We start from the raw sequence: 18,959 nt of genomic DNA, 5'->3' as shown, positions 1-18,959 counted from the left end.
CTGAAACCCAGCGTTCTCATCATAGGGAGACACGTCTTCCCATGGGATACTGATACCCTACCCTCTGGTTCCCAATGTGCATGCCTCTTAGCTTCCCAACTAAGTCAGCCTCATATTAAGTATGGCGCATCTTCCTGAATTCAGAGAAAGAGCCCCTTTGTGAGACACAGCACTGCCATCTGCTGGAGCAGTGTTTTAAATACACACCCACAGCGACTGATGGACTGGCTCCAGAAGAGTTTTGCAGTAATCGCCACACGCTCTTGTAGCCAGCACTGGCTAAATAACTTGCCCTTCAGGTCCCAACGTGACTTTGAGGTGGGACACTATGAATGTCTTTATGTCTAAAGTGCCATTCTATTTCTCTCCAGGAGGCAGAAAACCGTGCAGGTGGATGCCACAGTATTCACGTGCATCAGCATGCTGGCGCGAGCAATGGGGCCAGGCATCCAGCAGGACATCAAGGAGCTGCTGGAGCCCATGTTAGCAGTGGGCCTGAGGTGTGTGCCAGAGGCCCAGTGGCCACCCAGCCTCAGTAATGGGGTCTGGCTTAGGAGAGAGAGGCAGGTTAGTTGGGTATTAAATTCGGTAGGCAGGCTGGTTGAGGCTACACACACCAGCTTGGTTAGGAATCCGAGCTTCATTGCTAGTTCCTGTGTGATCTTGACTCAGCTGCTTCTCTCTTCTTGTCTGAGAATAACTCTTGCTGGGCGGGTGGTGGCGCACTCCTTTAATCCCAGCACTCGGGAGGCAGAGGCAGGCGGATCTCTGTGAGTTCGAGACCAGCCTGGTCTACAAGAGCTAGTTCCAGGACAGGCTCCAAAGCAATACAAAGAAACCCTGTCTCAAAACAAACAAACAAAAAAAAACCCAACTCTTTCTACTGTTAGGATAGTTGTTGAGATTGAGTGAAAGAGTTCAGGAAGCAGCCCTGACACAAGGCTATAGGGAGTACTAGGTAAGTGCGTGATTGCGGTCGGTGTTAGTGCCAGAGAGACTTGCTAGCTTCTCAAAACGTCCTTCCTTTCCCTGTGAAATAAGGAGAATGGTCTCTGTCTGCTTCTTGGTCATTGACTGAGACTCAATCTCTGGTGGCTGAATTACATTGTACAAGGTCTCTGGTGAAAACCAGAAATAGGCAGATTATTCTGAAATCTGAGACAAGGCCAGGGTTGTGCAGCACTTCTGAGACTAACCAGGGACAGGGCCCATGCCTCCTGCCCAGAGCAGACTGTGTCACACTCTGGCCTTGTAGTGGCAGTCTGCTCCGGGCCCTGGCCACGTCCGTGCCCTGGCCACGTCCTGACTACTTTCCTCCTCCGCAGCCCTGCACTTACTGCTGTGCTCTATGACCTGAGCCGGCAGATTCCGCAGCTGAAGAAAGATATCCAGGATGGGCTCCTGAAGATGCTGTCCCTGGTCCTTATGCACAAACCCCTCCGACACCCAGGCATGCCCAAGGGCCTGGCCCACCAACTGGCCTCCCCTGGCCTTACCACCCTCCCTGAGGCCAGCGATGTGGCCAGCATTACTCTTGCCCTACGAACCCTGGGAAGCTTCGAGTTCGAAGGTAAGAAATGACAGTGGCTCTTGCTGAAGTGTTGAGGGATGCTGTGGCCCTGAGAAAGGGATGAGGGTGTCTAGATTCCTGAGTGTTTAGAGTCATCACAGCAGGGTACCAGATGCACAGCGGCCCTTCCTTCCCAGGCTCGACCTGTTTAATTCCTGCCCTGTGCTTGATCTCATGATGTGTTTGGGACAGATGGTGCTCAGAAAAAGCATGTGTAAAGAATTACACATCAGGATGGCTCTCTGTTCCTCCTCACTGACCTGCAGCCATGAGGGGATTGATTTATTGCTTTAAAATGCATGGCAGGGGTTTCTGAGTATTTCCATTCTTGTGCTGCTGTGGTGTTCTGTGCAGTTGAATCTGCAGTTCTGCCCCAAAGCAGCAGTATTTATTCTTCTTTCCTTTTCCTTTGCACCCAGGCCACTCTCTGACCCAGTTTGTCCGCCACTGTGCGGATCACTTCCTGAACAGTGAACACAAGGAGATCCGCATGGAAGCTGCCCGCACCTGCTCCCGCCTGCTCACACCCTCCATCCACCTCATCAGTGGCCATGCGCATGTGGTTAGCCAGACTGCAGTGCAAGTGGTGGCAGATGTGCTCAGCAAGCTGCTGGTGGTCGGGATAACAGACCCTGGTAAATGTTAGGGTGGAGCAGTCCTGGGAGACCCTGGAGCTCGAGGCGTTTGCATGGCTCTAGACAGCAGCATCAGTCGCTTCATGTAACGTTTCTCTGCTTAGACGTAGGCTTGGCTCCTCTAGCCTCTTGGTGTGAGATAATTTCTTCTCCCTTTCTTCCTGTGAGCAGATTAGAAGGGAGGGGCAGAAGGTTAGCTGAAGAAGGTGTTTTGGAGTTTGCTGAGTAGGGCAGCAGTCACCTGCAGGTCACGACCCCTTTGGGGGGTGAATGATCCTTTCACAGAGGTCACTTAAGACCGTTGGAAAACAGACATTTACATTATGATTCATAACAGCAAAATTGCAGTTACGAAGTAGCAAGGAAAATACTTTTATGGTCCGGGGGGTCACCACAACATGAGGAACTGAATTAAAGGGCCGCAGCATTAGGGAGGTTGAGAACCACTGGGCTAGGGTGATAGCAGTGGGGGTAGAAACTGGGAAGGGGCTGGAGGGTGGAACCCTGAAGAGCTGTTCAAAGACTTGTTTGCTCTTGCAGACCCTGATATCCGCTATTGTGTCTTGGCATCCCTGGATGAGCGCTTTGATGCCCACCTGGCCCAGGCTGAAAACTTACAGGCCCTGTTTGTGGCTCTAAATGACCAGGTCTTCGAGATCCGAGAGCTGGCCATCTGCACTGTGGGCCGACTCAGTAGCATGAACCCAGCCTTCGTCATGCCTTTCCTACGCAAGATGCTTATCCAGGTAATGGCGTGACAGACAGCAAGGAAAGGACCTCCACAGTGAGCTGACAAGGAAGTGCTGAGGACAGGGACCAGGAAGAAAGATGGACATACTTGGCCAAGTCACCTTTGGCACCTAGAGTCCATGTTCCCAGCTCTGGTTACAGTGCAGGTGTGAGCCTCTTGTCGGCATGACATGAGGTCTTGTTGGTTCCGGTCTAACCTCTCAGGCAGCTGGCTCATCCGCCTCTGTCCCCAGTGAGCCAGCGTCCTGACTTTGACTGTATCTGTGGCAGGGTCTCAGGCTTCCTGCTCTTCCCGTCTTCTGCACTGCTCTTCCGCTAATGGTCGCAAAGCAGAGACTGCCAGTCTTACCATGTGGGCATGATTCCACGCAGTCCTCTGGTCATTGTGCTTGCTCGGGGATCCTGGGCTCTCTTTAAGTGATGTGTGCTGTCGTGGTTCTCTAGAGAGATGCAGGTGGCCTTTCTGCTACCACCTGGGTCCTGTGAACAGTGCCTGTTCTGATCCTTCCCACCTTGGTATGTCCTCCCGTGTCTTTTGAAATAGACACGTCACGTAACAACTGAGGAGCGTACACACAGAATGTCAGTATTTGCAGCTCACCCTAGGAAAGTGTCATCTGTTTGCCATAGTTAAACATGGCTGCAGTGAGACCATCGCTTGACAAGTTGGACAACTGTACTTTGTTGGCCTTTCTGTTTTCAACCTTATGACTTCCGACTGTAGCTGCAGGCCCATGTCTGTTGCTTCAGATCGTAAGCCACGTAAGGTCTGGGAAGGAAGCAGCCATTACTCAGCCTACCAGGTCAGGCATGGGAATATCTCCGAATGAGAACATGGGCTTGTTCGTTCAGTCAGGACTTAACCTGCTCTGTCCCACATAATGCTGTGTACTGGCGGTGTGTTGATGAACAAGCCAGATACAGCTCTTGTTCTTGGAAAGCTCATACCCGGCCAATAGGCAAGCTTGTTTCCTAGTGTTGGAAAATGTGAAATTCCATCAGATGAATTGACCCTGTGCTGAACTTAACCCTTGAAACTTAAAACATAAACACGTAAAATTAAAAAAAAAAATCTTTATTTAGACAATGTAGGGGGATTAAAACCAGGGCCTTGTGTGTGTGTGCTATCACTGAACTATACCCCTAGTCTTTAAATTTCAAAATACAGAAAAGTAGTTTTGATACAGATTTTCCCAAATTGAATTATGTATTTTCATGTATTGGTGAGTGCTATGGCCTTTCCTGGGGTCTGGTCCCCGGGTGCTGGTAGATGTCACAGTGGTGCAGATGGCTCTGACTCCAGCTTGGTTTGCACTGCACCTGCTGGTTGTTCTGCTCTCTGGGGCACAGTCCCTGCAGCCATCCTGCACCCCACCAGTCCTTTCTCGCATTGCTAACTCCTTTCACTGCCATCTCCTGTGACTGGAGAAATCAGTTACCAAGTCAGCAGCCAAGACAAAATGTCTTCGTTCCCTGCAGACCGTCTGCCGTCTGCTGGACTACTGACTAATTGGCCTTTGTGGTGTTCACTTCAAGTGAACTTACATTTCCTTTCCTTGGCTGTACCCAGAAGTCTGTCCGTATTGCCAGTGCCTACTTGACTTTGAGCTTAACGCTGCTATGCTAGTGTTTCAGGGGCATGAGAACAAGCCTGGCAGCTCTGTTCAGCGATGCCTCAAGATGGGATCCCTGGCCCTTCCTTCAGCTCCATGTGCCTGGGTCCCCTGTGGAGGTCTAGTGCTCCTCTCTGTCACAGCTGCTCTAAGTCACCTTTGATTCCTTTGTCATTGTATATAGATCCTCTTGTTAATGTTGTGTCCGGGCAGAGGTTTTTCCTCAGGACCCCTCTCTTCAGTCCCTTGTCTGGAAAACCCCCGTAACCACAGCTCTGGTGGGTGCCGCTACTCCAGTACTTTGTACTGCCATGGTTGGAGAAGGGACAGTCAGGGCCATTTATCTTGGTAGCTCACAGATCCCCATGTTTGCTGAGTGTCCGGTAGAGATGTGATCCACTGTGGAAGTCTGGTTCTTTCCCTAGTTCGTAACAGATTTCCCTTTACACGGTCCTCTCTGCTTTCCCTCTGCCATGGTCTGTTACCTTTCTTCCCTGCAGATTCTGACAGAGCTGGAGCACAGTGGCATTGGGAGAATCAAGGAACAGAGTGCCCGCATGCTGGGGCACCTGGTCTCCAACGCCCCCCGGCTCATCCGCCCCTATATGGAGCCCATTCTGAAGGTAAAGCACAGCAGCTGGCCAGCCTGGCATCTGTCTTAGCTCTGTGTTTAGGAGACAGGGGTACTTCAGCCCTCCTGCACTGAACCAAGGAGACCATCTCTTTGGTTCAGTCTGGGGAACAAGGGCTACACACAGCGCCTTGAGTTAAAGAGCGCCAAGAATCTCACCAGTTGCAGGAAAGAGTTTTCTTTTGTGCTTAGACTCATCTTCAGCTGGGCTTGGACAGGAGAAGTAGGTAAATAGCATGTGCACTTTCCTCAGATAAAGTAAAATGAACTTGAAAGCACCAACCCAGGTGGGCGGTGGTGGCACACTCCTTTAATCCCAGTACTTGGGAGGCAGAGGCCAGTGGATCTCTGTGAGTTCAAGGCCAGCCTGGGGTACAAGAGCTAGTTCCAGGACAGGCTCCATAGCTACGGAGAAATTCTGTCTCGAAAAGCAAACAAGCAGAAAAAAGAAAGCATGAACCCAGCTTCAGATGTGACTATGGTATTCACACGAGGTTTTTATGTCTAACACATACACAGCTGGAGGGATGATAGGCAGGCAGAGTTGAATGTGTGAGAAGCATCTTCAAATTGTGCTGCTTCCTGGATCATCAACTGGGCTTGTTCCCACAGCCTAGAAGTAACTTATGTAGAGGGTCTTGGAAAGTTTTTATTTTGTTTGTTTGTTTTCTGGTGTTAGGGATTGAACCCAGAGCTTTATATGAACTTGGGAAGTGTGCTGCCCTCTAGGGGCAAGATAGCTCCCCTACAGATTCATGTCCATGCTCATTTTCTTATACCTTCTTCTATAGGCTTTAATTTTGAAACTGAAAGATCCAGACCCTGACCCAAACCCGGGAGTGATCAATAACGTACTGGCCACCATCGGAGAACTGGCTCAGGTGAGGAACGGCTTCTCTTCCCATAGGTGGAAGGAAACTCTTTAGCCCTGGGGGAAGTCAAAGTATTGCTTTTTCTCTTTGTTCTGTTTTTGTTTTTGTTTGTTTGTTCTTACTCTCATTTAGAGACAGGGTCTTACTCTATTGCCCAGGTTGGTCTCAAGCTCAGTGTTTCTCCTGCCTCAACTTCTAGAGTTTTGGAGTTATAGGTGTGAGCCACCACACCCCTCCCAAAATGATGTCTTAATGCCACAGTCTCCCATTCTGCCTGCCACTGTCTTTTCACTTTGCAGGTTAGTGGTCTAGAAATGAGGAAGTGGGTGGATGAGCTCTTTATCATCATCATGGACATGCTGCAGGACTCCTCTCTGCTAGCCAAAAGGCAGGTGAGTACCGCTGTTGGCTGAGTGAGTAGACAGACCCCTGGGACCCGGGACAGTTTCTCTGTCCACCTCAGTGCACCCAGTCATGCACAGAGCTTGGCAGACGGTATGCACTTGACATTTTTTTTTTTTTTTTTTTTTTTTGGTTTTTCGAGACAGGGTTTCTCTGTGGCTTTGGAGCCTGTCCTGGAACTAGCTCTGTAGATCAGGCTGGTCTCGAACTCACAGAGATCCGCCTGCTTCTGCCTCCCGAGTGCTGGGATTAAAGGCGTGCGCCACCATCGCCTGGCTTTTTTTTTTTTTTTTTTGAATGTGGAAAGAGAAGACTCTCATAGGCTCTCCTCCTGGCCAGTCCCCTGCAGTTGGTTTCCGGGAGGAGCATCACCATTCCTGTATATGAAGGAAAATGCTGTCTGTGCAGCCCCAGCTCCTGGAGGGAGGAAGCAAGCTTGGACACTGCCTGTGGAGGCCCTTGGCTTCCCTCTCTCCGCAGCCACTGGAGGTTGTGAGAGGAGTTGTCTAAAATGAAGAACAGCATTAATTTCTTCCTGTAGTTCCTGGTAGTCATTCAGGAAATAAAAGAACTACATTTCCTCTGAGAAAGGTGGGAAAACACTGTACAGTTTTTTGTTTTTGAGACAGTGTCTCCCTCTGTAGTCAAGGCTGGCTGGGAGCTCAGTGTGTAGGTAAAACTGGCTTGGACTAGAGGTAGTCCTCTTCCCCGGCCTCTCTAATACCGAGAGTACAGATGTGAGCCCTGACACCCACCTCTACTCTTTACTTTTGATTCTGTGATTGTAGGTCCATGCTTGATCAGCTATTTTTATATTCTGACTCTGGGATTCCGTTCATGGGTGGTGAATTAATGGAGTCTTTGGATTGACTCTGCACTTCCATTACACTCTTTATACAAAGAGTGTGCCTGTGCTTACCCTTCTTGTACTGGTTCAATAAACATGTGGCCTTTTGTCCATTCAGGTGGCCCTGTGGACCCTGGGACAGTTGGTAGCTAGCACCGGCTATGTGGTGGAGCCCTACAGGAAATACCCCACTCTGCTCGAGGTGCTGCTGAATTTCTTGAAGACTGAGCAGAACCAGGGCACACGGAGAGAGGTAGACGGCACGGGCCCCTGGTCTGCAAAGATTTGACTAGGACAGTGGAGAGAGGAAGTGATGGCAGTGGTGTGCCCACACTGGGCTGGGCTTCCAATCTGTCTCTGCTCTGTTGATGGAGACAGTCATTTGCGTGTGAGGTGTGGCGTATGGGCTAGGAGAGATGCACCATGAACTCTGTTGTCATCAGATGTTGGGGCGAGTATTTATCTTTTTTTCTTTCCTACCCAGGCTATCCGAGTATTAGGGCTCCTTGGGGCTCTGGATCCCTACAAGCACAAAGTGAACATTGGCATGATTGACCAATCCCGGGACGCTTCTGCTGTCAGCCTGTCAGAATCCAAGTCGAGTCAGGATTCCTGTAAGTCGGAAACCGAGATACTTACCAAGTCTGGGCTCACAAAACTTTCCTGGCTGTAATAGAAAGAGTGCTGGGTCAGATAATTGAAATGATAGATATTGAATCTCATGGCAACCTCTGAATGATAAACCTCTAGTCCCTGAATCCAGCAGGATGCTATACCCAGTACAGCTGTAAGTCCTCACATCTTCCCAGAGTCTTTGTCGAGAGCTAGCAGGCTAGGTCTACATTACTTGACACTAGTGAGGGAGCTAGGAATTGCCCTGTTCTTTCACTCTTTGTTAGTGCCTCTTTTTGTGTTTTACTCCCTGGCACTCATAGGAGGGGAAGCTGGTTGTTTTCGTCTGTTTCTTTGGAGAGAATCAGTGCATAGACCAGTAGCCCCCATAAGACCTGGGGCCTCTTTTTGCTCCCAGTCTGACACTAGAGACCTGATGCCTTTTGACAAGAAGCCTGAGGGTTTGGGAAAGAAGATGGAATATGAGTTTCTAGTCTTAGTCCTCCGTACACTGGGGCAAGCCTGTTTATGACAGTGAAGTTAAACAGTGGTTTCTCCCACTGTTGTAGCAGAATGTGAATTTCCCCAGATCTCTGTAGGTGCGATCATTTTGTTCTTAATCCCTCCTCCCTTCTGGGTTATTACACTTTGAACCAGGCCAGGTGCCCATTTTCCTCAGCAGCGCCCGCCATCCAATCTCTCACTGCCCCACGTCTGATGTCCTCATTGCATGGCTCTGTCCCAGGACAGAGTCCTTGCTGCTCAGTGTTTGGCATATGCCTGCTGACTGCCTGCATTCCCTGCGGGACCAGCCAGCTGTGGAACAGATGTTTGCCTAATTTAATTCCCTTTATTTTCATTTGGAGGGGTAATTATTTTTATTGATGGTTTCAGCTATGAAGTTGTGAACTGTAATGCTGAGAAGCTATCTTAAACCTAGCAATTTAAAGAAAACCCATCATGTACTGTTTCAGGCTTTGGTGGTTTGGGTAATAGAAAAGCAAGAATGGGTTTTGCTCCTGACGGGGAGAGCCTATTCATCGGCTCCTAATGGCCCTGTGCTCCCTATTCACAGCGGTGTCAGAAGGCAGCAGAAAGACTATCTGCATGCTAATGTCTCTGACGGGGCTTTGTTTGCTGTTAACCATGTTAAGCCTCACACAGAGCCCTGTCACCTTGTTCTAGCTGACTACAGCACCAGTGAAATGCTGGTCAACATGGGAAACCTGCCCCTGGATGAGTTCTACCCAGCTGTGTCCATGGTGGCCTTGATGCGGATCTTCCGAGACCAGTCCCTCTCTCACCACCACACCATGGTGGTTCAGGCCATCACCTTCATCTTCAAGTCCCTGGGGCTCAAGTGTGTGCAGTTCCTGCCCCAAGTCATGCCCACATTCCTTAATGTCATCCGGGTCTGTGACGGGGCCATCCGGGAAGTAAGTACATAAACCTTCCCTGCTCACCTCTGCCCTGCACCCCAGCATGCAGCTCTGTCCGTGCCTCGGCTTCCTGAAGCCACCCTGCTTGCTGCTGAGAGCAGTTCCTCTCCTCTCTTAGCTTCTGACATCTGCGTGGATAGCTGACTCAACCCATTTTCTGCTTCCTGCCCACAGGGTAGCTATAAGGTGAACAGCCTAGTGGGAAGGACAGCCTTGTTCTCAGGAATGTAGTTCAGTTGTGGAATGGACTGCAGCACAGGTTTCTGCTTGCTTCTTTACGACTGGATTTAAATCTCATTGTTTTTGTTGTTGTTGTTTGGTTTTAGGATTTATTTTTATTCATTTTAATAAAATTGTGTGTAGATGTGTTTGTCTATATGGGCGTATGTACCTGTGCTCAGGGAGGCCAGAGGCGTTGGCTACCCCTGGAACTGGACTTACAGACTGTCGTGAGCCTGACAGGGAGGCTGGTAGTCAGACTTGGGTTCTCTGGCGAAGATGTGCTCTTAGTCACTGAACCGTTTCTCCAGCCCCAACACTGCTTTTTGGTTGAACTCAGCCTCTCTGACCTGCTAGGCAGGGACTCTGACTCTCTGACTCTGTTTCTCACCCCTTTTCAACTTTTTATTCTGAAGCAGGAGCTCAGTAAATTCTCTTGGCTGACTTTGAGCCTGAGCCCAGATCAGCCTTAAATTGGAATCCTCCTTCTTCAACCTCCCTAGTAGCTGAGATTACTACCAGGCTCCATGAAAAGGAGGCAGAACCACACATTTCAGTGACAGTTCTACATAGATGAAGTTGTGTAATTCCTGGGTCTGATGGTGTCAGTCTGTCCCATTATTGTTGGTCCCAAACTGGAGCACGTGGCCAGTGTCTGGCAGATCTCTCTATTGTAAGGTTTCCCTCCTTGCTTTGTACTGATAGTAATCTGTGATGTCACTCTTGGGACTGTGACCATGCTGTTCCTCAGCTGCCTTTCACCCAGTGGCTTTAGCATTCCTCGGTAACCCTTGATCACCAGGTGCTGAGCCCATGGCTGCATCATGACTTTGTAGTTCTCTGGTTCCTTTTCCTAGCCAGCCTTTTTCTGTGGCTGTCCCTTCCCTCTCTTCTCTCTTGGCTTTTTATTTTCTCTCAACTCTAGACTATGAAGAGTGGTTCCATGACATCTGTCCACCTGCATGATATGTGTACCAGCAACAAACCTCCCTCGAGGGGTTCAAGATAGCAAGTAGTTCCTGCTAGTCATAGCGTGTACCCTGCGGGTGTGCGGGTGTGCGGGTGTGCAGTTCATTTCCTTTCTAGTCATAGCGTGTACCCTGCAGGTGTGCAGGTGTGCGGGTGTGCGGGTGTGCGGGTGTGCAGTTCATTTCCTTTCCCTCTGTGACTGTTACCAGTTTGACAGACATTTACAGGTGGGAAGCATCTCTTTCTAAACTGCTTCTTGACTTTGTGTTTGAAGTATGGGAAAGCTTTTTAAAAAAACAAAACAAAATACCTTTTTGGGACAGAATCTTTGTCTATGATGCCCAAGCTAGTCTCAGATTCCTGGACTCAAGGGATCTTCTTACCCACCAAGTCACTGCGCCTGTTGAGCCACCGCCTGGCTTGCAGTTCCCTCTTGTGCACTGTTCCTGCCTTTGCCAGCCTCATTAAATCCTCATTAGCTCTGTTAGCCACAACGCTCCCGGATTTTCATTCTAGATAATTCACACTGAAAAAAGAAGGGTGTTTGGATATTGTTCATTTGAAACTGTAAATCGCTTCTTACTTTTTTTTTTCTGATTGCTGGGTCTCCCTTGCAGTGCTGTTTCAGTGGAAGGAGTGTGCAGGTCTTGAATCTGGTTCTGATTTTCACGCTGATTTTAGCTGCTGTTACACTTTCATTATTGCTATGACTCTTAAACATTTCTTTATAGTCTTAAATTATTAGAAGACTTTTGTTTTTTTCTAATCATGGATTGATACTGAATTTACCAAATACCTTTCTCTTGTTTTAATAACCATCTGTTTTAATCCCCTTCGATGTCTTGGTATGTTGCATTATGTTGTAATAAATTCTAATGTTAAACATATCCACATAGCCTTCTGTTAAAGCTACTCTGGTTATGGCAGATTTTTTTTTAATTGATATTTATTGAGCTCTACATTTTTCTCTGCTCCCATTCTTACTCCTCCCCTCCCCGCTTCAACCCTCCCCCAAGGCCCCATGCTCCCAATTTACTCAGGAGATTTTTGTCTTTTTCTACTTTATAATTCCCGTGTAGATTAGATCTGTGTAAGTCTCTCTTAGTGTTCTCATTATTGTCTAAGTTCTCTGGGATTGTGGTTTGTAGGCTGGCTTTCTTTGCTTTATGTTTAAAAACCACCTATTAGTGAGTACATGTGATAATTGTCTTTCTGGGTCTGGGTGACCTCACTCAAAATAATGTTTTCTAGCTCCATCCATTTTCCTGCAAAATTCAAGATGCCGCTATTTTTTTCTGCTGTGTAGTACTCCATTGTGTAAATGTACCACATTTTCCTTATCCATTCTTTGGTCGAGGGGCATTTAGGTTATTTCCAGGTTCTGGCTATGACAAACAAAGCTGCTATGAACACAGTTGAGCACATGTCCTTGTGGCACGGTTGAGCACAAGGCCAGCCTGGGCTACAGAATAAATCCTGTCGCAAAACTCAAAAAACAACAGCAACCAAAAATAATAATTACAAACGATACTGCCCTAAATAGAATCCCCTTGCTCCTTATCCAGTCCCTCTCCCAAGTTTGATGCTCATTTTGGCTCACAATTTCTTTGAGATATCTTAAGACCTTATTGAGAGCTACATATGGTAATGCCATGCCCAAAATCCAGCACTTGAAAAGTAGAGGCAGGAGGACCAGAAGGTCAGGGGGTCACCTTAGTTATAGCAAGGTAAAGGCCAATCTGGCTACATGAGACACTGTTTCAAAAAAAAAAAAGTTACTGATTTATTACTAATAAATTGATTATAACATCCATAATGAGTTTATTTTATATTTATTTATTTATTGAGACAAGTTCTTACTATGTAGCTCTGGCTAGACTATAATTCACTATGTAAATCAGTCTGGCCTTGAATTCCAAAACCGACCTACCTCAGAATCTCCTGACTGCTGGGATTAAATGTATTTACCACCATGCCTATACTTTGGGAAGTAATTAGTAGCAAATTAAGGCCAAGTTATACTTGTAGTTGGCTAACAATTTTACACCAGGTGTAAAATTTTGTTTGTTTGTTTGTTTTTATTTTGGGACAGGGTCTCTCTGTCTAGTACTGGCTGTCCTGGAGTTTGCTATGTCAACCAGGCTGGCTTCCAACTCACAGAGATCTCCTGTCTCTGCCTCCCAAGTACTAGGATTAAAGGTATGTGCCACCATGTCTGGCCTCATGCCCATTTTTTAAAGTCTTTAGTGACTTAAAATCCTGACGTCACATCTTGCATGGCAGTATTCAGCCCCCTGCTCAGGTGCTTCCCACCTACGGCCTGGGGCAGCGCCTGGGACAGTCCACAGCTAAAGCACTGCCATCTGCAGTTTCCCACCACAGAGGCAGGGCCAGGGTGTGACAAGGCCCTGTAAACCAGCCAGTCTGGCACTGAGCTCCTGCCGTCCACAACTGGCTTTCCTAGTGTGTGAGACCCCTCCCCGCTGCAGGTTTTAAGTCTACTCGGAGCATACTTTCAGTAGCTGGGATGCTGTGGAAGCCAACCCCGTAGCTGTCTTTTCCCATCTCTGGGTAAGCCTGCGAGTTCTGTGTCCTTCTGGTACCAACTTGTTGAACTCTTTCTTGTCTGTTCCAGTTTCTGTTCCAGCAGCTGGGAATGCTGGTGTCCTTCGTGAAGAGCCACATCCGCCCATACATGGATGAAATAGTCACCCTCATGAGAGTGAGTAGAAGCTCCTGCTCTCTGTCCGTCTGCACTTGGGTCAAGGGAGGCCCAGAATGTGTTTAAATAGCACGGCTCTTTCCTTCACAGGGTGGGCGCGGCAGAGCTGTTCCACGGAGCGTAGGGTAGAGGGTTCCACAGTGACAGGGTCGGTTGCTTAGATTCTGAGGAGCAGGGTAGACGGGGATTGATGCTGCAGGCTCCCAGCTCCCAAGTACAGACTATGAGATGAAGTCAGAAGAGAAACCCTGAAACAGTTGTTCTGCCCGAGACATTCTTGAGTTATTTGCCCAACCTACAGCAAAGCAGCTTCTCTTCAGTATTGAGGCTGTGCTTTCTGATTCCCACAAAAGCCTCCCACTCCTTACTACCCATAAACCCCACAGCTCAAGAGCATTGGGAATCGGCTTCTCCTAGGGCTCCGAAATATTAGTCAGGCACCGAGTAACAAGGTGATGTTCTGCCCTGCAGCGCCAAAAACATAAAAGTCATCTACTCCAGTGGCGCTGAGGAAAGGCTCAGGTCTAGCATTTCATAGCATGCATCAAGCAAGTGCTAGAAGATTCCCCGATAATAGGAACACTATTTTCTACTGTCCTGTGCAATTTAAAATGGTTGTGTGGGGAGGGTTACTTTGTAGTTAGCCTGGTGGAAGCAGCAGGGCCGATATCAAAATGGCTCCCTTCCCCAGAGGAGCTGGCAGCACCTCGGTGCAGAGCTGAGCAGCCCTGCATGTGTAAACCATTAAGAGCTGCTGTGCGCCCAGTTTCTACCGTGGAGGCCTCAGTACAAGGAGTTAGGCCAAATGCTTAACTGCCCAGTGATGGCCTCGGGGAAGGGAAGGCAGGACGGAAGCAGTGTGCTCAGGGTAGGAAGCTGAAGCCCTCTGAGTCACCCCACGCCTCCCTCAAAGACCAATGCACAGGGATTCGAGGAGGGGCCTCTCCCGCGGAATGCAGCTTTAGTTCTGTCCCAGCGGAGGAGACAGAGCAGGTGCTCTTCCTTTGACTGTTGATCCTGGACGTTTTAATGAGCTCCCTCGAGCCCAGGGAGAGAACAGTCTGTAAGCAATGATCTAGCCCACACCCCCGGCAGGCTGCTGGCTTGTGGTGATAGTTAGGAGACCCGGCTTTCTCTGAAGAAGGCAAGTGCAGTCCAGTGAATGAACATGAGTCAAAGCAGGGCCTGCAGAGCTGCAGGTCATTACCGAGAGTAAACTGTTTCCAGAGGACAACAGCAAGTTCACGCAGCATTTTCTAGTTTAGTTTTCCTCATTCTGCTGACTGCTCGTGTGCATTGTTCAGACCCTGGGTGTTGGTGTGCGCTGCCATCAGCAGCGGGGTATCTGTTCCTCCAGTCTCCTGCTCCAGACGCTCTGAAGAAAGCTGTAGGTCCGTCTTGGAAGTGACTTAAGATGACAGCTTTTCATGGAGTAGGAGCCTTGAGCCAGTTCCGAGGCAGAATCTGGGGCAGTGACCAGGTTTCTGTATCAGTACGGTCTATGGATTGTTACTGCATGGGTGTGGAAGTACCTCCTTTTTTGCAGTACCCTAGCCTAATGGACAGATTTTAGGGAACAGGTATCAGATACTGTCCAATCAAATATAAATCCTGAAAGGGCATGAAATCTTGGTAACCCTGGAGTTCCCTTCTGCTAGAATTAAGACTGTACCCCAGTAACATGTGGACCCACAGCACTTCAGAGCTCATGCAGTGACGCAGATGTACATTCTGTGAACAGTCTGATGACTAGAGTTTTCCAGGTGCTCAGGGAGGCTCCAGAGGTCAGAGGTGAAGTGGAGTAGTCTCTGCCCTCACAGAGCAGGAGAGGCTTGCAGAGTAAATTAGCATTGACTGCATGCTCACAGCATGGAGGACTGGGACAGGCAGCACTTAGAATGTGCAGTATCGATCTCTGTGAGTTCGAGACCAGCCTGGTCTACAAGAGCTAGTTCCAGGACAGGCTCCAAAACCACAGAGAAACCCTGTCTCGAAAAACCACAAAAAAAAAAAAAAAAAAAATGTGCAGTATCCTTTGTCCCCTTGCCTGGCTGTGCAGTGAGAGGAAGGGGGGGAGTGGTCATCTGGGCAGACAGCTCGATACATTTCTGCCCTGTTTAGCCATCTCATTTCTAGGTTCCCTTTTCAGCAAATGAGCACCTGGGTCTGTCCTTCTGTCTCCCTCTGCAGGAATTCTGGGTCATGAACACCTCGATCCAGAGTACGATCATTCTTCTCATTGAGCAAATCGTGGTGGCTCTTGGCGGTGAGTTTAAGCTCTACCTGCCCCAGCTGATCCCACACATGCTGCGCGTCTTCATGCACGACAACAGCCAAGGCCGCATCGTCTCCATCAAGGTGAGCAGGGCTCCCAGCCTCCTGGGAACAGGGACACCTAAGCTCGTGCAGTGTCTTTCCAGAATGTTCCCAGTCCTCTCTTGATTGTCCTTCCTGTTTGTCTCCCTTGATGGGTTGGTCCTAATGAAGGTTTGTCTCCAGCCAGCCTGGTATCTAGCACTTGTTACATGTGAGCAGAGAAAGCAAAGTAGCATGTACTCACATAGAATAAGGGGAAAGGGCACCAAAAAAGAATGCAGTAGAGAGCATGTGACGGGATCTTCAGAAGCCCACAGAGCTCTGAATTTTCATATACCGCCCCAGCCATGTAAGGCTTACCTGATGCCTTCCTGTATCATTACCTCCGTGCTCCTGCTCCCATTTGCAGCTGCTGGCAGCGATCCAGCTGTTTGGTGCCAACCTGGATGACTATCTGCACTTGCTGTTGCCTCCGATTGTGAAATTGTTTGATGCCCCCGAAGTCCCACTGCCATCGAGGAAGTAAGCACCCTATTTTACCAGGCCATCTTTGTGTGTTCGTTCACTTCTGCTCCCATTATTTTAGTTCAGAGATGTCCCAGATTATGGAGATCTTGTTGCTACCCTCCTGGTGGGTTCATTTTGGATTCGTCTCACCACAGTACCTCAGAGCCGTTCCTTCCCATCCCTCCGTGCTTTGGTGAGGTAGCCTTCAGCTTGCACTTGTTGTAGGGCCGCCTTGGAGACAGTGGACCGCCTCACAGAGTCCCTGGATTTCACTGACTATGCCTCCCGGATCATTCACCCTATCGTTCGGACGCTGGACCAGAGCCCAGAGCTGCGCTCCACAGCTATGGATACACTCTCTTCGCTGGTCTTTCAGCTGGGGAAGAAGGTAAGATGGGACTCCTGGATGGACCCACCATGTTATCTGCCTTGTTTAGGAAGAAAACCTTATGAAATCTCCAGTCGTTAGTACATAGGTCAGGAGATGGGTCTCGGCCACTCTTAGAGAATATGAAATTATTTCAGTTTTTATTGTTCTTCTTCCTTTGCTCAGCCAGTTTTAGTTGAATCACTTGTGTGGGCTAAGTGTCGTTCTAGAGATTGCAGAAAATAGCTGGGGATGGAGTGCTTACCTAGCTAATGTAAGAAGGCCTGGGTTTTGGCCCTAGGACTGCATAAAACTGGGTAGTGGCACTTGGGAGGTGCAAGCAGGAGGATCAGGGATTAAAGAACACTTGAGCACAGAGTGAATTTGAGGCCAGCATGGGACACAGGAGATCCTGTCTCCAAAAATTTTAAATTAAAAAAAAATTTTTTTCAAGAGGAAAAGAGAAGAGCAAATCCTTATTCTTACAGTATATTTTTAGGGAAGCAAAATGAGTGGTAACCACTCCCCCGCCACCCTGAGTGTACTGGGTAAAAGTAGGGAGAAATGCCATTCATGCAGGGGAGACAGGGAAGACTTTTCTAATGTACTGTCGTGTAGTGTGAATTCTAATTGGTCTTAATAATAAAACCTGGAGTCACATATGGGGTAAATGCTGAAAAATCAGACAAGTAAAGGAGCCAGCCACTAAAGAGACCTTTTACTTGTACTGAATCCTCAGACCAAAGTAGACAAGATCCTGTCTCCAAACCCTCTGAATGGCACACACTCCTGTCTCCAAACCCTCTGAATGGCACACACTCCTGTCTCCTCCTGCTTTATATTCCTCCTCCTCCCAGCCATAACCCTCCCTGTCTCCACTGCCTTAGTACTGGGATTAAAGCCATGGACTGGGTTTAAAGGTGTGAGCCACCACCTGTCTCTTCCCCTTTAGACTAGATTGATCTTGTGTAGCTCAGGGTGACCTTGAACTCACAGAGATCTGTCTGCCTCTGCCTCCCAAGTGCTGGGATTAAAGGTGTGTGCCACCGCTGCCTGACCTCTATGGCTAACTAGTGTGGCTAGCTCTGCACTCTGATCTTCAGGCAAGCTTTATTTGTTCCAGTACAAACAAAATATCTCCACCACTGTCGTTTAAACAGGGAGCTGACTCCAGTCTCCCTAGCTGCAGAGAGTTACCTGGAGACACGCTTAGCATCAAGTACACAGGGTCAGGTGGGTAGCTAGCATTTGTGGCACCCCCAGAGAGCAAGGTAACCCCCAAAGTGATGCAGGAATACTTATAGCTAAGGTCTTAGATGAGACAGGGTTAGGTAGTGGGGAGACCTCAGTCTGAATCAGAGGGTCTCCGATCCTTATGCTTGGAAACTTCTTAGGAATGCAAACTCTCAGGCCAGATCTGCTGATTTGGGAACTTGGGCTGTGTCATAAGCCTTCAGGAGCCAGGGCCCACCGACATGTGCAAGTCACCGTGAGCAAGACTAGAAGGCTTGGAAGACTTTGATCGCAGGAAAAACAGAATTGATATTTTAAAATGACAACTGTCAGTGTCTGTCAGTGGGGAAATGGGCTGTGGAGCAAGAGGCCTGGACACTGAGGAAAGCAGACAGATGCTGTGGGGATTGGCCTGGCATTACAGTGGCAGGAAAGGAGTTCTAGGGACTCCCACAGAGCCGGCCAAGCACCAGAAAGTAGCTGCCCTCCTGTTCTCCAGAGTAACAGCTTCCAGTGTCTTCCCCTCCTGTACAGTACCAGATCTTCATCCCCATGGTGAATAAAGTCCTAGTGCGACACCGGATCAATCACCAGCGCTACGACGTGCTCATCTGCAGAATCATCAAGGTGAGTGAGTGCCCTTCTGCACTGAGGTCCCAAGAGGTTTTCTCCTTGGCAAACTCACAGCAAAGGACAGGCCAAGGCTAGCCTTTTAGCCCTGGCTAGGCCTGGCAGCCGTGTCTGGAGAAGGTGGTTTTCTTTAGCAGTGTTGGCTGTGTGGTTTTTCTGTATGGTTTCTTTTAAAGTCTCTCACTTCCGCCTATGTGGCTGAAAAGTGGCTGCACCCAGCTCAGAACTTAAAGCCTGACCTTGGTATAGTAGATTGTATTTGTGGACACTGAGGTTTGAGTTCTCACAATCCTCTTGTATTTGTTTGAGATTACAAACAAAAATAATAATTCTTAATCTTTTGTGCTGAATGAAAACAGGTAGCAAGCCCAACTGTGTGCTATTTGTGCCCTGGGCACCTGATCGCTTTATTCGGCTCAGTCTGCCTTTGCCTGGTTTGGGGACTTACCTGTTAAAGGTTTGTCAGTGACCCCCACGGGAGCTCAGCCGCCTGTGGTGATTTTGGACGTACATGCCACATGTTCTGCTTGTTGAAATCCTGGCTCTTCCAGGCAGGACTGTCCTGAGTTCACAAATGTTTTGTAAGCTGGGGCATCTGGTGGAGGTGCAGGTGCTCAGTGCGTCT

At 48.7% G+C, this 18,959-nt stretch overlaps 1 protein-coding gene across 1 annotated transcript in view; it reads left to right on the top strand.

Annotated features, from left to right (window-relative positions):
* LOC121448014 (serine/threonine-protein kinase mTOR) overlaps positions 1-18,959 on the top strand; it is a 110,852-nt gene that overhangs the window by 15,186 nt on the left and 76,707 nt on the right. The window contains exons 10-24 of the mRNA XM_041651552.1: positions 372-500; positions 1,326-1,570; positions 1,990-2,205; positions 2,746-2,951; positions 5,069-5,191; positions 5,991-6,080; positions 6,371-6,463; positions 7,439-7,573; positions 7,805-7,934; positions 9,118-9,368; positions 13,195-13,281; positions 15,472-15,639; positions 16,007-16,119; positions 16,330-16,492; positions 18,239-18,331. Coding sequence (XP_041507486.1) covers positions 372-500; positions 1,326-1,570; positions 1,990-2,205; positions 2,746-2,951; positions 5,069-5,191; positions 5,991-6,080; positions 6,371-6,463; positions 7,439-7,573; positions 7,805-7,934; positions 9,118-9,368; positions 13,195-13,281; positions 15,472-15,639; positions 16,007-16,119; positions 16,330-16,492; positions 18,239-18,331 — 2,242 coding nt within the window. The remainder of the gene's footprint in view (positions 1-371; positions 501-1,325; positions 1,571-1,989; positions 2,206-2,745; positions 2,952-5,068; positions 5,192-5,990; positions 6,081-6,370; positions 6,464-7,438; positions 7,574-7,804; positions 7,935-9,117; positions 9,369-13,194; positions 13,282-15,471; positions 15,640-16,006; positions 16,120-16,329; positions 16,493-18,238; positions 18,332-18,959) is intronic.

Source organism: Microtus oregoni, unplaced genomic scaffold (assembly GCF_018167655.1).
Source record: "Microtus oregoni isolate MIOR12 unplaced genomic scaffold, Mior012 000005F_ref0000423, whole genome shotgun sequence".
NCBI classification, from domain to species: Eukaryota; Metazoa; Chordata; class Mammalia; order Rodentia; family Cricetidae; genus Microtus; species Microtus oregoni.
Note: the sequence above shows the minus strand (reverse complement) of the source record. Positions and strands in the feature narration are given on the sequence as shown.